This window comes from Littorina saxatilis, linkage group LG5 (genome assembly GCF_037325665.1).
Source record: "Littorina saxatilis isolate snail1 linkage group LG5, US_GU_Lsax_2.0, whole genome shotgun sequence".
Classification (NCBI taxonomy): Eukaryota; Metazoa; Mollusca; class Gastropoda; order Littorinimorpha; family Littorinidae; genus Littorina; species Littorina saxatilis.
Genome location: NC_090249.1, coordinates 64,143,600 through 64,162,851, shown reverse-complemented (window position 1 = coordinate 64,162,851; position 19,252 = coordinate 64,143,600). Strand labels below are relative to the sequence as shown.

General features: G+C 42.6%; 1 protein-coding gene across 1 annotated transcript; it reads left to right on the top strand.

The window, feature by feature from the left end:
- Positions 1-16,379: 16,379 nt before the first annotated feature.
- Positions 16,380-17,339, top strand: LOC138967847 (F-box/LRR-repeat protein 2-like). The gene has a single exon (XM_070340506.1). The coding sequence runs from the start codon at positions 16,380-16,382 to the stop codon at positions 17,337-17,339; it is 960 nt and encodes a 319-aa protein (XP_070196607.1).
- The last annotated feature ends 1,913 nt before the right edge of the window (positions 17,340-19,252 follow it).

Below are 19,252 nucleotides of genomic sequence, written 5' to 3'. Positions count from 1 at the left end.
CTCTCAGCTCTGATGTGTGTGTGTGTGTGTGTGTGTGTCTGTGTGTGTCTGTGTGTGTCTGTGTGTGTCTGTGTATGTATGTGTGTGTGTGGTCAGTGTGTGTTTGTGTGCGTTTGTGTGTGTGTGTGTGTATGTGTGTGTGTGTGTGTGTGTGTGCGTGTGTACGTGTGTGTGTACGTGCGTGTGTGTGTGTGTGTGTGTGTGTGTGTGTGTGTGTGTGTGTGTGTGTGTGTGTAAGTGCGTGTGTCTTTGTCTGCGTTTCCGTCTGTGTGTATATATCAATGTGCCTGTGATCTATCACCCTGTGTGTATATATCAATGTGCCTGTGATCTATCACCCTGTGTGTATATATCAATGTGCCTGTGATCTATCACCCTGTGTGTTTATTTATAAGGTTCTAATTTGTCAGACAAAAAAGGGCCAGCCTGGGCCAACCTTCCAAATCATTCTCCTTATAAGGCATTGTGTTTATGTGTGTGTATGTGTGTACGTGTGTGTGTGTGTGTATGTGCGTGTCTATGTGTGCGTGTGTGTGTGTACGTGTGTCTTTGTCTGCGTTTCCGGCTGTGTGTATATCAATGTGCCTGTGATCTATCACCCTGTGTGTTTATTTATAAGATTCTAATTTGTCAGAAAAAAAAGGGCCAGCCTGGGCCAACCTTCCAAATCATTCTCCTTATAAGGCATTGTATATTCTAAATAAACTGATGTGGGTGGGGGGGGGGGGGGGGTCTCCAATGAGCATGTTCTTCATTTGGCCAAATTCCAATCAAGTATTCAAAACGGAAGGGCGTGCCAGAAAACGAAAGCGAAAAAATACCATCTTCGCCGTTTCCATTTTCTTCTCTTTTTGTGTGTGCATGTTCCATGCACCGAGTCGAAGTGCTGACGTGTTGACATCAAAGAAACTACATGATATTTCAGTTAGAATTATTTTGCTAAACGGTCAGCAAGTAAGCGCACCTGCAGCAGGCGCTCTTCAAGTCTGTTGATCTATCGTGGGGTTAATGAGTCGTTACCCCGCCAAAAAGCATGGGACTTCAAGCCCATCTGTTAACATATTATACACACAACGCTGCAATCCCAGATAAACACAGGGTGCTTTTCTGGTGATATTTCATAATCTGAATCATACTGTCAACAAACAGCATTTGGGATTAAAAGATCTGTTCCCATCTGTTGAGGCGTCCACCGCGGCAATTACAGACATAATCATCCAGTGCAATTTATGTGGCGTTTTTGCCGAATGTCTGGTGGTCTCGTGGGGTGAATGTGATTTTTTGGATGCGATGCGAATAACTGGGGATGAACAAAAGCTCTGGTGCAGAAAGGTAGCTTTCATTTTCCTAATAGCGAAAATATCCACCGGCTGAATCATTGCGTTGCTATGTGTAAGTTAATTGAATTGCTTTCGTATGTCGACGACAATTGAATTGTATTTACATTGATGGCATTGCTATCGCGCGTGCTAACTGCTATATATGTGATTTTGCCGGTGATTATTGCCCACGTGGAATACATACTCTTTTTACATGACTAAATGTTTTAACATAGAGGGGGAATCGAGACGAGGGTCGTGGTGTATGTGTGTGTGTGTGTGTGTGTGTGTGTGTGTGTGTGTGTGTGTGTGTGTGTGTGTGTGTGTGTGTGTGTGTCTGTCTGTCTGTCTGTCTGTGCGTGTGTGTGTGTAGAGCGATTCAGAGTAAACTACTGGACCGATCTTTATGAAATTTTACATGAGAGTTCCTGGGTATGATATCCCCAGAATTTTTTTTTTTTTTTCGATAAATGTCTTTTATTACGTCATATCCGGCTTTTTGTAAATGTTGAGGCGGCACTGTCACACCCTCATTTTTCAATCAAATTGATTGAAATTTTGGCCAAGCAATCATCGACAAAGGCCGGACTTCGGTATTGCATTTCAGCACGAAGGCTTAAAAATTAATTAATGACTTTGGTCATTAAAAATCTGAAAACTGTAATTAAAATTATTTTTTTTATAAAACGATCCAAAACTACTTTTATTTTATTCTTTATCATGTTCTGATTCCAAAAACATATAGATATGTTATATTCGGATTAAAAACAAGCTCTGAAAATTAAAAATATAAAAATTATGATTAAAATTAAATTTCCGAAATCGTTTTAAAAACAATTTCATCTTATTCCTTGTCGGTTCCTGATTCCAAAAACATATAGATATGATATGTTTGGATTAAAAACACGCTCAGAAAGATAAAACGAAGAGAGGTACAGCAAAGCGTGCTATGCAGCGCAGCGCAACCGCTACAGCGCTGAACAGGCTCGTCACTTTCACTGCCTTTTGCACTAGCGGCGGACTACGGTCGGCGGGGGAACACCATGTGTCGCTAGTACAGCGGAGGACAGAAGAATTTCGTTTCGCTGGTCGCACCGGTTCAGAAGTGTCGATCAGATAATACCAGCTGCCTCACTTCTGCTGAAACGCATCAGATACTCAGGCCACAACTCAACACATCATAAACTTTAACTGCTTCATGCATTTTTCTCCTCTAGGCGGCTTGACCAGCCGACTGAAAAGTTGAGTCGGCCTGATGTTTGGGTCGCCATCTTGAAATTTCTTTCGTCTGCTCAGTCACTCACTTACCCAATTCAAGCCTGCTTTACGGCTTTTTAAACTTGATTTTTAAAAACATTTCAATGATAAATCGCACCTAAAGATGTCAGAGCATACATCGATTACACAAGGTAGGCATATTTTATGACTATTCGAATATAAAACGCGACCGAAGTCACTTTCGTCAGAATGACCAATTCTACGAATTTCGTTTCTCTTGGCGAAGCGAATTTCTGTTCGTAGAGATCGGAAGTCACGTGTACTCAAAAAGGTGTGACGTTATACAACCGAAAATGCCAACGAAACGAATGTGGTAGTGCTTCTTAATCTTTCTAATGTGAAAAAATGCAGTGCGTTCAGTTTCATTCTGTGAGTTCCACTTGACTAAATGTAGTAATTTCGCCTTACGCGACTTGTTTAAATTTCTCGATCTAAAACTCCGGGCGGAAAGTGCCGAACCCATACGAGAAGTTCCCGATAGTAAAAATATCCGGGCGGAATTGCGCGCGGACATTTTAACCAGTATAGCTCGAAAGTCGGAATTGCCCGGAATTCCGCCCGGACATTAAAAGTTCGGGCGGAATTTCTGACCAATCAACGACGAGAAAAGCTCAAAAGTATCTGGCGTTCCATAGCATTGTATTTGTCACACGTCTGATAAGCTTAGATTACATACGAATGAGTGTGTATATGTGCATGATGTGAACGACCGGGGACATCCGTCGTGTTTCGACGCATGTCTGTGTGCGAATCTCTTCATTGCTTTCAATACTTAGATTCGACTTTGCCGTGTCAATGCACTGTTAACATGTAATGTATCCAAAGCTTTGCCAACATCGTTGTAATACAAGTATATATAGTCTTATAGTGAATGCATGTACTTTTGTTTATATGTCTTCACCCCTGTCATGCTCGCTTCGTTTTACCTTCTCATTTTTCATGATCGTACAGGCTACATCAACTAAACTTACTTACACCACGTCGTCCAACTCTTGTGTTCATAATTTAATACTCAAATGTACATAGCTGTGCCTAATTCAAATGCTACTCATAATTCACCCTGCTGTATAACACATGCAATATTGTGTATTTGACGTAGAATGTCTTCACAGCCATTCGTGTGACCTATTCACTTACCTGATAATTCTATCACCGTCGTATCCATTTACTTTACTTTGTCTGAAAACCGACTTATTCTTTATTCTTTCCTCCTCTCCTTCTTACTTGTGTTCTGTATAAAGTCATAAGTTGTCCTGTGATCGTACTTCATTGTTGCTGTTCTCCTTTCTGTTGGTTCTTTGCGAGTTTTCTTTATTGTTTATATTTACTTCTTTTCTTGTTTTTCTTTTAAAGTTGCTTTTTCACATAGACATATCGCTCTGTTCCAATTTATACACTGAACGTAATCCTAAAAATGTCATTCCTACTTAGAACTTCGATATTTCTGCTCTGTTCACTCAACTGTCCTCTTTCTCCTTTCCTGATAGAGACATTTCCTTCTCCGTCCAAGAGTGTGCTTCCTCCGAGAGACCAGTGTAAACGATCGCCACCGCTTCTGGCCCCGTCTCCTTTTGTGTTCCTTAGCGAAACTGTGACATAATGTTTGTATCACTAGCCTGTTACAGGGCCAGAATCGGGGGTTATCACTCAATAGCGGTCGGCCTGTCCAATAAAAAATTGGACTTTTTGAATATTTCAAATATTTACTCTTTTCTCGCATTGCTTTTTATGGGCAAAGAAGGCTGTCCTCTTGCGTTGTTACTCCATTGTTTATCTAACCAAACATTCTTTAAATCGCATCTACTCGGTCGAAAGGCAGCCCCATCCAAGAATGTGACACAACAAGCCGAATCTATTAAACCACGTAATCAACTTACCCACATTGCACCAGTTAGCGTATCCCTTTCCTATATAATACTTATTAACCTTGCCAGCTATCTGATCTGCCTTGCTGGCGACATTCACCCGAACCCTGGACCGCCACGAACTAAGAAACCTAGCGAGCTATCTGTTATACACATAAATGCTAGAAGTATCAGAAACAAATTAGATATAATAGAAACAGAGACTAGTACCCACGATATTATAACGATCTCAGAGACATGGCTTTCGGAGACCACTTCTAACTACGACATTCATCTTAACGGTTATCACCCCCCAATTCGTAAAGACAGACCTAACGACCCCCACGGCGGGGTAGCAGTATACGTGAAAAACAGTCTTGTGTGCAAACCAAGGCATGACCTTCTGATCCCCCAGCTTGAGGCCGTATGGGTTGAAACTAGATTAAACCAGGATACGCTGTTAATAGGTACATTTTATAGGCCGCCTAACTCTAATGTAGAATACTGGAAACTCATCGATCAGTCAATTAAAAATGTCGCCGCTTCAGAGCATATGTTTATTATTCTTGGTGATTTCAATTCAGATTTTACAAACAACCCGTCGCAGCATCTTCTTGATATTATCACTTTAAACAGTCTACAACAACTAGTTACACTTCCGACCCGCGTTACAGAAACAACATCGTCATGCATTGACCTTATTCTTACCTCGAGTGTAGACATCGTGCAAAGCATTAACGTTCTACCCCCTATTTGCAGCGACCATTCTGTGCCATGTGCGACAATCAAGAAACACATACATAAAACTCCTGCATCTAAAAGAACAATATTTAACTATTCCAAATTAAACAAAGAAAAATTCCTTATCGAATTGAGGAAAATCGACTGGATGAACATTGCAACGCTACACACTGTCAACGAAGCTGCCAGGTCATTTTCCGAAAAGCTGTTAAGTGTCGCAAGACTATGCATGCCAGTAAAGACAATAACTGTTCGCGATCAAGACGCACCATGGATGACAGAGGAAATTATAAAACTACGCGACAAAAAAAGATCAGTTCATGATACAGCAGTGCGACTAAACACACCTGAGGCCTGGGAACACTTTCGTATGACTCGCAATAATTATACTGACACAATTCGTAATCGGAAATTAGAATATATAAAAGAATTAGACAAAAAAGTATCCAGTGGAGATAACTTTGGCACTAAAAATTGGTGGAAACTAGTTAAATCATTCTTATCAAAGAAAGGATCAAACCCCAATGAAATTCCTCCTTTGACGTCAAACGGAACAACCTACTATACTAACCTAGAAAAAGCAAACTTGTTCAACGACTTCTTTATCCAACAGTCCATTGTCGAAGACGATATGTCAGACATTCCTGAAGTACCAAGGCTTCCTTGCAGAATAAACAATCTCACACTTTCAGTCGAAGAAGTTAAAAATACGATTAACAAACTAGACAAAACAAAAGCAGTCGGTCCAGACGAAATCCACAATCGAATTTTAATTGAGAGCTGCGAAGTGATTTGTGACAGCCTAACTGCACTGTTTAATCGGTCTTTACGTGAAGGACTTTTTCCGTCAGTTTGGAAAATAGCCCACGTTTCACCAGTTCATAAAAAGGGGAACAAAGATACATGTAGTAATTATCATCCAATCTCCCTCCTAAGCTGTGTTAGCAAAACACTACAGAAATGTATACAAATTCATGTCTTTGACTACTTAACACAAAACAATATCATTACAGAGTCGCAGTCCGGTTTCATCCCTGGAGACTCAACTGTTTACCAGCTTTTTACAATATACAATGACATATGCAAATCACTCGATAATAGAATAACTACCCAAGCAATCTTCTTTGATATATCCAAAGCATTCGATAGAGTTTGGCACCGGGGCTTATTGCATAAACTCGAAGCCGCTGGAATTAATGGGCCATTATTAAACTGGTTTACAGACTACCTAACAGATCGAAAGCAAGCAGTTGTGTTAAAAGGCAGTAAATCAACTTATCTTCCAGTAGTAGCGGGAGTTCCTCAAGGTTCAGTGCTTGGACCCTTGCTCTTCCTAATTTATGTAAACGACATTGTACGTGATATAGAATTTACGATTAAGCTTTTTGCTGACGACACTAGCATGTACTTGTCTTTAGCCAATCACAACATCCGTGCCGAAATTTTAAACTCAGATCTTGAAAAAATTGTAAATTGGGCAGAAACATGGAAGGTAGCATTTAACCATGCAAAAACTGAATTGGTGAACTTTTGTACACAAAGAACCCCTGATATCGCAGATCTAAACTTTGGCAATACCATCCTTGAAAGTTCCCAAAATCACAAACACTTAGGAATAATAATACAAAACAACTGTAAATGGGATGAACATATAAAATCTCTTGTTGCAAAGTGCAGAACTCTCGTAGCTTGCTTGCGTACATACAAATATAGACTGAGCCGAAAATCATTGGAAATTATGTATAAATCCTTCATTCTACCACACTTTGATTATTGCGACATAATATGGGACAATTGTAGCAAAACCCTAACAGATGAACTCGAACAGTTAAACCTAGATGCAATACGAACAATCATCGGAGCTGTCCGCGGAACCAGTCACTTTAAGCTTTACGGAGAATCTGGACTCCAATCATTATCTGAAAGGCGTAACCGTCATAAACTAACAATGTTCCATAAAATTACTCACGACAAGACCCCCCCCATACCTACAAGCAGCACTCCCACCTCTCGTAGCAGCCAACAACCCCTACCACAGACGCCGCCCCTTAGAACGAAGTATACCCCCACATCGAACAGAAACGTACAAAACATCCTTTTTTCCTTCGACAACAGTACTCTGGAACCAACTACCTGAACAAATACAGTTAACCGACTCCCTCGGGGAATTTAAACATTACTTAACAAAAGACGACACACAAATTCCCGTTTACTTCTACAGTGGCAGTCGACAAACACAAATAATCCACACAAAAATGAGACTTAATATCAGCGATCTAAAGAAAGACTTAGTTGAGCGACACCTTGCGGAAAATAGCGTATGCGACTGTGGTGATGGAACAGAAACTGCAACACACTTCTTACTAGAATGCCGTTTACACTTAGCTGCAAGAAACAACACAATCAACAAACTAACCAACAATTTCATACACACAGATATTCTACTTCATGGAAACCCCTCCTTGCAAACAAAAATTAACAAAAAAATCTTTTTAACAGTGCAGGAATTTATTGGACAGTCCGGCCGTTTCGAACAGATAAACATTTAAAGTGAAAACAAAATCGATACGTCTACTCGTCTCTCTCTCTCTTTTTCTCTCTCTCTCTCTCTCTCCCCCCCTCTCTCTCTCTCTCTCTCACCCTCCCCCTCTCTCTCATTTTCCCCATCTCTTACTCGCTAACACCATAAATCTGTCGTATATATATATTTATAGATATAGATAATATATACATATATATATATACGGCTTCTCTGTGTGTGTGTTTGTGTGTGTGTGTATGGGCAAAAACCTGTGGATTGTAGAGTTCTGTTTGTGATGGGGTCTTGCGGCTTTTGTCTGTCTGTATGTTCTGGCATTTGAGAAGCCACAACAGATAATATAGGGCTAAGAAATAAGCTCTAAAATTCTCAATCCCGTTTGACAGGACTTCGCCTGCAGAGGTGATTGTGATGAACCGCCACGCTGTCTGTCTCTGTCTCGCGATTCACCCCGGCGAAGCCGGGTATTCCTCTAGTATATATATATACGACTTGTGTCTGTCTGTCTGTCTGTCTGTCTGTCTGTGAGTTCGCGATGCACGGCCAAAGTTCTCGATGGATCTGCTTCAAATTTGGTGGGCATATTCAGGTAGACCCGGGACAGGACACAACCTGGTCGATATTTCAACACGTGCTCTCAGCGCGCAGCGCTGAACCGATTTTGGTTCCACCTCAGCTACCCGGGCCCCCATACCGACACACCAAAGCCGCTACACCACATCACAACGCCAAAGTTCTCGGTGGATCTTTTTCAAATTTGGACACCGTATTCAGCTACACCCCGGACACAATATCATCGATGAGATATTTCAACACGTGCTCTCAGCGCGCAGCGCTGAACCGATCTTGGTTTTTGTGTTCATTTCACCATTATAAGTAACTCTTCCTTATCTTCTCCAGTGTTTTGCGTTTATCTCCCTTCCTTCGTGTGGCTTCAATCCATTTTCCCGTTTGTAAGTTACTATTTTTAGAATGTCACTGCGCTGTCCACAACGCTTCCCTTGCACCCGTAAGTTGTTCTTACTGTCAAAGTGAAAAGGTCGAATCAATTTATAGCCACGCGAAAAATACACTCTCACCTATCTCTATATATTTATAGATATAGATATACATATATACGGCTTCTCTGTGTGTGTGTGTGTTTGTGTGTGTGTGTGGGCAAAAACCTGTGTATTGTAGAGTTCTGTTTGTGATGTGGTCTAGCGGCTTTTGTCTGTCTGTATGTTCTGGCATTTGAGAAGCCACAGCAGATAATATAGGGCTAAGAAATAAGCTCTAAAATTCTCAATCCCGTTTGACAGGACTTCGCCTTCAAAGGTGATTGTGGTGAACCGCCACGCTGTCTGTCTCTGTCTCGCGATTCACCCCGGCGAAGCATAGTGACATAAATTTGATTGGTCAGTATTTTTAGGCAAAGCACATGTTCTCAGCAAACAGAAAACAAAATATTGGAAGCGTGAGTCACGCTACCCAAAATAAAATCTTTTTTACACCCCCGGTATAGGGGTGTGTATAGGTTTCGCTCGATGTGTTTGTTTGTTTGTTTGTTTGTTTGTGTTCGCATATAGATCTCAAGAATGAACGGACCGATCGTCACCAAACTTGGTGAACAGGTTCTATACATTCCTGAGACGGTCCTTACAAAAATTGGGACCAGTCAAACACACGGTTAAGGAGTTATTGGTGGATTTAAATTATACAAGGACTTATAGAGGGACATCTTCATGGTCAAAGGGAAATAACCATTCTCACTCAGTCACTGCCACCAACTGAGAAGGTTATTTCCCTTTGACGGGGGTGTTTTTCCTACCTCGAAGGAATTTCTTGTACATGTATTCACTTCTGAACAATGGGCGGATAGAGATATAAATCATGCTGCTTCAAGAATAACATAACATGAATTTATATCAATGTTTTTCCTTCTTTTTCTCAATTGGCGCAGTAGCCTAGTGGTTAGGGCATGAGACTCGAGGTCGAGAGTTCGAATCTTCGCCGGGGCGTTTATTTTTTCCCCTTGATCTCTCTTGAAGATAAAATATGATCAGTCTTGAGAGAGCAAACCGGATGTTATCCCTGCAAAATTCAAAAGCGTTGACTGAAGCTCTCAAGGTCATACACGCCGTATAGGTGGGGTTTCGGGTACTGTAGCGTTTGCTGTACAGAATTATGTACATGATTGTATCTCTATTTTTCAACCTCGTAGGCCCGAAAAGTCATAAATAGACCACAGCGTGTCTGTCTCTCTCTGATTTTAAAGTAATTAATTTTAAAGTAATACATTTTAAAATAATAAACGCTGATGACGCGTCACGACACACACACTGATCTGGTGACACTATTTCATCTGTCGAAATGTTGCTTCAGAAAAGCATCTCTAGTCTGACGTCTGTACGACGTAAACAAAATCAAAAGGATATGTCTGGTTCAATCTAAGTTACTGCCACCATTACCATTGCAAGTTGATTTATTGAAAGACTTTTTTCGGGATAATTAATCTGGAATTCTCTTCCGAACACTCTCAAAACCCTTAGCACAGCAACAAGTTTCAAACGAAAGTTGCGCAAACACCTCAGTCATTGACACACAAAGTAAAGCTTGAAATGCCCGATTCTTTTGTTCTCCGAAGAACCTCTTCAAGTTAACCTCTTTAAGGCATAAATGCATCCTAGCTTTACATAATTATTACATATACATGCATTCCTTAGATTGTCCCTCCTACATGGTGATGTAACGGTTTTATGGATAATACCTGAGGGAAAAGCCCTCAGTCGGATCGCTTCCAAACTTAAATCCAAAATGAGATTCTGCGTGAACTGAAATAATGCTTCCGCGCAGGAGGACTGCCTCCATTTTGCAAAAGGAAAAGTGTAAACGCTTAAGTACGTGTCGGAGAGTAGGCACTAAAACAGTACTCTTTGTCGGAGAGTAGGCACTAAAAGGGTACTCTTTGTCGGAGAGTAGGCACTAAAAGAGTACTCTTTGTCGGAGAGTAGGCACTAAAACAGTACTCTTTGTCGGAGAGTAGGCACTAAAACAGTACTCTTTGTCGGAGAGTAGGCACTAAAACAGTACTCTTTGTCGGAGAGTAGGCACTAAAAGAGTACTCTTTGTCGGAGAGTAGGCACTAAAAGGGTACTCTTTGTCGGAGAGTAGGCACTAAAACAGTACTCTTTGTCGGAGAGTAGGCACTAAAACAGTACTCTTTGTCGGAGAGTAGGCACTAAAAGGGTACTCTTTGTCGGAGAGTAGGCACTAAAACAGTACTCTTTGTCGGAGAGTAGGCACTAAAACAGTACTCTTTGTCGGGTTATTTCCATTGAGTGACTCGACTTTTCTTGTCAGTTTGTGTACATGATGACAGTTGACTAGAAGGGCGCGTTATAGGTGGCGCCCCCGTCTCAGTTTCAAGCAGGCGGCTTTTTTTTACTACTTTTTACATAGCTGTGGCATTGGGACGAGGGTCGTACACAGCGCTTTTCTGTATTCTTTTTAATTTTCTGAGCTTGTTTTGAATACAAGATATTATATCTATATGTTTTTGGAATCAGGAAATGATAAACAATAAGATGAAATAATTAGTGTGTGTGTGTGTGTGTGTGTGTGTGTGTGTGTGTGTGTGTGTGTGTGTGTGTGTGTGTGTGTGTGTGTGTGTGTGTGTGTGTGTGTGTGTGTGTGTGTGTGTGTAGATCGATTCCGAGCAAACAACTCGACCTATCTTAATGAAACTTTATATACAAATTCTTCAAGATAATATCCCCAGACAGGGGTTTTTTCGCCCTTTTTTCAATAAATGTCTTTGATGACGTCATATGGGGCTTTTAGTGAAAGTTGAGGCGGTCCTGTCACACCCTTATTTTTCGATCAAATTGATTTTTGGCCAAGCGATCTTCGACGATCGAAGCCCGGACAATGGGATTGCATTATAGCTTGGAGGCTTAATAATATATAAATGAGTTTGGTAATTAAAAATATAATTTAGATTTAAATTTTAGTAATCAATCTCTGATTCCAAAAACATAATTACTTTGTCCAACATGAGTGTCTTCCTTTTTCCATTTTACTAGACGTAATTCTATATTATCATTCTAAATGCATTCCGTAGTAACCATTATTATATTGATTTTGTTGGTGTGTTTAACCTTCGCATTACCAGGCGCAAATGTATAACAATTTCATAATTCGATAATTCATTTTTTAATGTATACAAAATTCGTTTTAGGAAAGGTTGAGCTGAAGGTTAACAAAGGAGAGAGAGAGAGAGAGAGAGAGAGAGAGAGAGAGAGAGAGAGAGAGAGAGAGAGAGAGAGAGAGAGAGAGAGAGAGAGAGAGAGAGAGAGAGAGAGAGAGAGACAGAGAGAGACAGAGAGAGAGAGAGAGAGACAGAGAGAGAGAGACAGAGAGAGACAGAGAGAGAGAGAGAGAGAGAGAGAGAGAGAGAGAGAGAGAGAGAGAGTTTTTATGACAATACCTCTTAATATGACATATTTATTTACATCAACCATTATTATTGTAATGTTGGTGTATTTTACTATTCCATACATGAAATAAACAAATTACTAGAGTAGTGTATGTGTGTGGGGACGAGTGCATGGTGTTACACAAGTACATGGTGTTGAACAAGTAAAACATATCACAATGAATGCACACAATAACAACAACAACAACAAATCAACAACCAACAACAAATCACCACCCACCAACCAACCACGACCTATCACGACCAACTACCAAACAACCAACCACGACCCACCACGACCAACCACCAACAAACCATCCACAAACCACCAACAAACCATCCACAAACCACCAACAAACATCAGCAGAAACCTCACCAACGACAATTGCAGAGAGGTTTCAGGCATTATACACGTAATGCCTGGTTTCACTTAATGCCTGTAACAGGTTTTAGGCATTACGTGTAATGCCTGACAATGATTTTCAGGCATTACACGTAATTCCTGTTAGTTTTAGGCATTACGTGTAATGCCTAGTGGTCACAGGCATTACGCGTAATGCCTGAACATTTCAGGTTTCACTTAATGCCTGTAACATATATATGTTTTGATTAAAAAGAAGCTCAGTAAATAACAAGTCGCGTAAGGCGAAATTATTACATTTAGTCAAGCTGTCAAACTCACGGAATGAAACTGAACGCACTGCATTTTTTTTTTTTACCAAGACAATATACAGCTTCGTCAATCCCCGCGACAATGATATCGCTCACGTTTGACGTGCAAAATGAAGTGAAATTGACAAGCCAGAATAGCGCGGTAGCGTATTGGGCCAAGAAGGAAAGCGCGCTTTTCTGTATTCTTTTTAATTTTCTGAGCTTGTTTTGAATACAAGATATTATATCTATATGTTTTTGGAATCAGGAAATGATAAACAATAAGATGAAATAATTAGTGTGTGTGTGTGTGTGTGTGTGTGTGTGTGTGTGTGTGTGTGTGTGTGTGTGTGTGTGTGTGTGTGTGTGTGTGTGTGTGTAGATCGATTCCGAGCAAACAACTCGACCTATCTTAATGAAACTTTATATACAAATTCTTCAAGATAATATCCCCAGACAGGGGTTTTTTCGCCCTTTTTTCAATAAATGTCTTTGATGACGTCATATGGGGCTTTTAGTGAAAGTTGAGGCGGTCCTGTCACACCCTTATTTTTCGATCAAATTGATTTTTGGCCAAGCGATCTTCGACGATCGAAGCCCGGACAATGGGATTGCATTATAGCTTGGAGGCTTAATAATATATAAATGAGTTTGGTAATTAAAAATATAATTTAGATTTAAATTTTAGTAATCAATCTCTGATTCCAAAAACATAATATATTATAGATAATCATATATTATGTTTGGATTTCTTCTTCTTCAGCGTTCGACGGTTGTGTCCCTCATAATCTTAGGCCTGCTGATCGTATCAACTCGCAGGTTGTGTCCCCTTAGGCCTGCTGATCGTATCAACTCGCAGGTTGTGTCCCCTTAGGCCTGCTGATCGTATCAACTCGCAGGTTGTGTCCCCTTAGGCCTGCTGATCGTATCAACTCGCAGGTTGTGTCCCCTTAGGCCTGCTGATCGTATCAACTCGCAGGTTGTGTCCCCTTAGGCCTGCTGATTGTATCAACTCGCAGGTTGTGTCCCTCATAATCTTAGGCCTGCTGATCGCATCAACTCGCAGGTTGTGTCCCCTTAGGCCTGCTGATCGTATCAACTCGCAGGTTGTGTCCCCTTAGGCCTGCTGATCGTATCAACTCGCAGGTTGTGTCCCTCATAATCTTAGGCCTGCTGATCGTATCAACTCGCAGGTTGTGTCCCCTTAGGCCTGCTGATCGTATCAACTCGCAGGTTGTGTCCCCTTAGGCCTGCTGATCGTATCAACTCGCAGGTTGTGTCCCTCATAATCTTAGGCCTGCTGATCGTATCAACTCGCAGGTTGTGTCCCTCATAATCTTAGGCCTGCTGATCGTATCAACTCGCAGGTTGTGTCCCCTTAGGCCTGCTGATCGTATCAACTCGCAGGTTGTGTCCCTCATAATCTTAGGCCTGCTGATCGTATCAACTCGCAGGTTCGGTGCAGGTATATATATATATATGTTACAGGTGAACACTAGGCATTACACGTAATGCCTAAAAATACCAGGCATTACACGTAATGCCTGAAATTTAACTCTCAAAATTACGCTTATTGCCTGACGCAATTCAGGCAATACACACAACATAAAAGCCTATTGCACTGAACAGTTATCCATCCATCCACGGTGAGAACATTTTTAAAGGACAAAGTGTTGACAAAATGTCATGGTGTGAATATTGTAATGAGTGATGGTTCACCACAGTTTGAATTTCACGTAAGTGTGAGTGCATGTCAGAATGGAGAGCAGAGGTCCAATATTTCCAGTCGAGTTTTCACCAGTTGCTTATTCGTCACCATGGAGGATACTGAAAAAGAACAATTGTTTACTCGACGTTTGTTTGAACATTATGAAAAGGACGGCAGAAAGTTGCTCCCGAAAGCTGTGTACTTCAGAACAATCGAAGAAGTAAAAGCTGCCTTCCAGAAAACGACAAAGTCTCGTCATGAGTATCATCTCTTGGGAAAGTAAGTGATGTGTGGTGTTTGTCAAAAACAGATTTGAGTGTTGGTATTCAGCTCTACGTCTATCGTGAAACAATACTGACACCGGGTTATCTCCAATGCTGTCTCTGATAGAGTAATTGACACATAATTATTATGGGCCCCATTATTATGTCAAACGGAGGTAACAAAAAAGGCTTAGTACACTGACTGTATCGTTCTTGCTGGAACAAAAACAGCTGATAAGAAAATCGCGTTGTGTTATCTCACATACCGGGGCTGTTGAAAGTTACAATATCAAATTATTATTAATGTTCGCTTGAGAAACACTGTGTAAACGGGTGTGTTTTTCTCATAAGGAAGATTTGTTATTATTATTCGACGTAAGTTGTTCACGATCTTTAGTAGTTTGAATGTAGCGCTCGGGTACATTGACATGTTGTTATTGTTTTAGCAAGATGAATTCAATCTGGACCCTGTCCTACGTGTTATAATTATATCCGACTCGCTGCCGAGAGTTATGGTACATTGTTTATAACCATGATAAACATGTCCTGTTATTGCCATTAAATAGTCATTTACTTTAATTTTCAGATTCGAGGTATTAAAATGCGGTGACATCGAAAGGCTTGTACAGAAAAGGACTGACACAACTGAGGAATCCATTCTCTACTATGCTACCCTTGAAGAAACATACGATATCGTCAAGAGAGCGCATGTGGCCACAGGCCATGGCGGTCGTGATCGCATGGAGAAGGAGTTGCACAAGAAATACGACAACATACCACGCCACGCGATAGAACTTTACAAATCTTTGTGCGCAGAGTGTCAGAAGAAGAAGAAACGAGCGAGAGTCAAAGGTGTTGTTGTTCGACCGATTCTATCAAACGATATTCTATCCCGGGCTCAGATCGATCTTATTGACATGCAGTCGCTGGCTGACCGAGGTCATAAATGGATTTGTGTGTACCAAGATCATTTCAGCAAATTCTGCATTCTAAGACCATTGAGTACCAAAAGAGCTTCGGAAGTTGCGAGTCACATCCTAGACATTTTTCTGGCGTTCGGTGCTCCATCTATTCTTCAGAGCGACAACGGAGCTGAATTCACGGCCAGTATAATTACCGAGGTCGCACAATTATGGCCCGATCTAAAATAGTGCATGGAAAACCGAGACAGCCCCAGAGTCAAGGCTCTGTTGAAAGAGCAAATTCAGACATAAAGGATATGCTGGTAGCATGGATGAGCGAGAACAAGACTACGAACTGGACTGCTGGCATCAAATTTGTCCAGTTTAGAAAGAACACGAGTCACCACGCCGGTATAGGCAGATCGCCATTCAAAGCATTGTTTGGCACGGAAGCCAAGATCGGTCTGAGATCAACAACGTTGCCCGATGGGATCATAGACTTGATCAAAACGGAGGAAGAATTACAAAAGGCATTAGTGGAACCAAATGAAGACATCGACATGCCCCAAGCTGAAAGTCAGACGCTTGGGCCGTCTCTTGGTGCAATGCCCCAAGTTGAAAGACAGACGCCTGGACCATCTTCTGTGCATGAATTACAAAAGGCATTAGTGGAACCAAATGAAGACATCGACATGCCCCAAGCTGAAAGTCAGACGCCTGGGCCTTCTCTTGGTGCAATGCCCCAAGCTGAAAGACAGACGCCTGGGCCTTCTCTTTTTGCAATGCCCCAAGCTGAAAGACAGACGCCTGGGCCTTCTCTTGGTGCAATGCCCCAAGCTAAAAGACAGACGCCTGGGCCTTCTCTTGGTGCAATGCCCCAAGCTGAAAGACAGACGCCTAGGTCTTCTCTTGGTGCAATGCCCCAAGCTGAAAGACAGACGCCTGGGCCTTCTCTTGGTGCAATGCCCCAAGCTGAAAGTCAGACGCCTGGGCCTTCTCTTGGTGCAATGCCCCAAGCTGAAAGACAGACGCCTGGGCCTTCTCTTGGTGCAATGCCCCAAGCTGAAAGTCAGACGCCTGGGCCTTCTCTTGGTGCAATGCCCCAAGCTGAAAGACAGACGCCTGGGCCTTCTCTTGGTGCAATGCCCCAAGCTGAAAGTCAGACGCCTGGGCCTTCTCTTGGTGCAATGCCCCAAGCTGAAAGTCAGACGCCTGGGCCTTCTCTTGGTGCAATGCCCCAAGCTGAAAGACAGACGCCTGGGCCTTCTCTTGGTGCAATGCTCCAAGCTGAAAGACAGACGCCTGGGCCTTCTTTTGGTGCAATGCCCCAAGCTGAAAGTCAGACGCCTGGGCCTTCTCTTGGTGCAATGCTCCAAGCTGAAAGACAGACGCCTGGGCCTTCTCTTGGTGCAATGCCCCAAGCTGAAAGTCAGACGCCTGGGCCTTCTCTTGGTGCAATGCCCCAAGCTGAAAGTCAGACGCCTGGGCCTTCTCTTGGTGCAATGCCCCAAGCTGAAAGACAGACGCCTGGACCATCTTATGTGCATGAAGCTGCATTACAAAAACATGATGACACCATACAAGAATCGCGGAAGAGAGCAAGGATCAGCCAACAGAAACAAGCAGACCGGATGTTGAAAAGAAGCAGAATTGAGATGATTTCTGGAGAAATTGGTCAGACTGTCCTGGTCCCTATTCCGTCGGTAGACAGAGGAAGAGGAGATCCTAGAAACATTTTAGGTGTGATAGTTGACCGAGATGTAAACGAGAACTACACAATTGCAGTTCGGGCAGGTATCTTGAAAGGGTGCTTTTCTAGAAACCAGTTTCAGTGGGTACATCACGAAGCGTCCCGGTACCGAAGCGTCCCGGTGCCGAAGCGTCCCGGTACCGAAGCGTCCCGGTACGGAAGCGTCCCGGTGCCGAAGCGTCCCGGTACCGAAGCGTCCCACTATAACGCGTCTCAGGGGTACCGGGACGCTTTGGTACCGGGACGCTTCGGGACGCTCCCGCGCAGTAGGGCACGAAGCGTCCCGGTACTGAAGCGTCCCGGTGCCGAAGCGTCCCGGTACCAGTCACCACGCACATCCTCGGCTCGCATGCCAATGTATTATATAGCAAAGGGAATGCCTGTAATTCACACAGAGCAATCACTTGGTCTTAAACGTGCACAAGACAAAAACTTTCATACTGGGGGAGCGAGCCAGTCTGAAGAGTACTCGGGTCCAGCGCGAGCGTTCTTTATTACCCAAAAGAACCCAAACAAACCCAAATTAACCCAAATGATACAATTTAAAAGTCGGAGGCAGAACTGAAAAGACTTTTTCCGACGCTCACGCTTAGTGAAGCCAGAAAGCGTGTGTGATAACAGACATATCCCTCTTGTGAACGGAAGCCTACGGACTTTTCCCCCGAACTTGTCCACACGGGTACAGTATTTCCAAATTGGTGTGTTGTGAGTACAGATCTAAAGTAAAGTTGGGGAAAAGTTGGACAAAAAGTGATTTTTTTTTTACCGAAAGCAAATCAAGGTCTGTGCAAAATTAAAAAAATCAGTGAAGTCAAGGTCAAATCAAGGTCAAGATTAAATTTAAAAAAATAAATATGGTTAGTCAAGTCAAGGTCAAATCAAGGTCAACAAGGGCGGATCTGGGGGGGGGTTACACGGGTTACGTAACCCCCCCACCCCCCCCAAAAATAGGTAATTTATTGGCTCAGAATGCACCAGATAGCTCTATTTTGCTTCTTTGGATAAAAAAAATTTCCGGGGGGGCATGCCCCCGGACCCCCCTAGCGGCTTAGGCGCCTTCGGCGCCGTCAACTTGTATCTTCGCAGTCATTTTGTAACCCCCCCCCCCTCCAAAGTGAATTGATCCGCCCTTGGTCAAGGTTTAGAAAAAAAGAAAGTCTAAGTCCTGTGACGCGTTATAGTGGGACGCTTCGGTACCGGGACGCTTTGGTACCGGGACGCTTCGGTACCGGGACGCTTTGGTACCGGGACGCTTCGGTACCGGGACGCTTTGGTACCGGGACGCTTCGGTACCGGGACGCTTTGGTACCGGGACGCTTCGGGGTGTGATATCCCTCTTGTGAACGGAAGCCTACGGACTTTTCCCCCGAACTTGTCCACACGGATACAGTATTTCCAAATTGGTGTGTTGTGAGTACAGATCTAAAGTAAAGTTGGGGAAAAGTTGGACAAAAAGTGATTTTTTTTTTACCGAAAGCAAATCAAGGTCTGTGCAAAATTAAAAAAATCAGTGAAGTCAAGGTCAAATCAAGGTCAAGATTAAATTTAAAAAAATAAATATGGTTAGTCAAGTCAAGGTCAAATCAAGGTCAACAAGGGCGGATCTGGGGGGGGGGTTACACGGGTTACGTAACCCCCCCCACCCCCCCAAAAAATAGGTAATTTATTGGCTCAGAATGCACCAGATAGCTCTATTTTGCTTATTTGGATAAAAAAAAATTCCGGGGGGGCATGCCCCCGGACCCCCCTAGCGGCTTAGGCGCCTTCGGCGCCGTCAACTTGTATCTTCGCAGTCATTTTG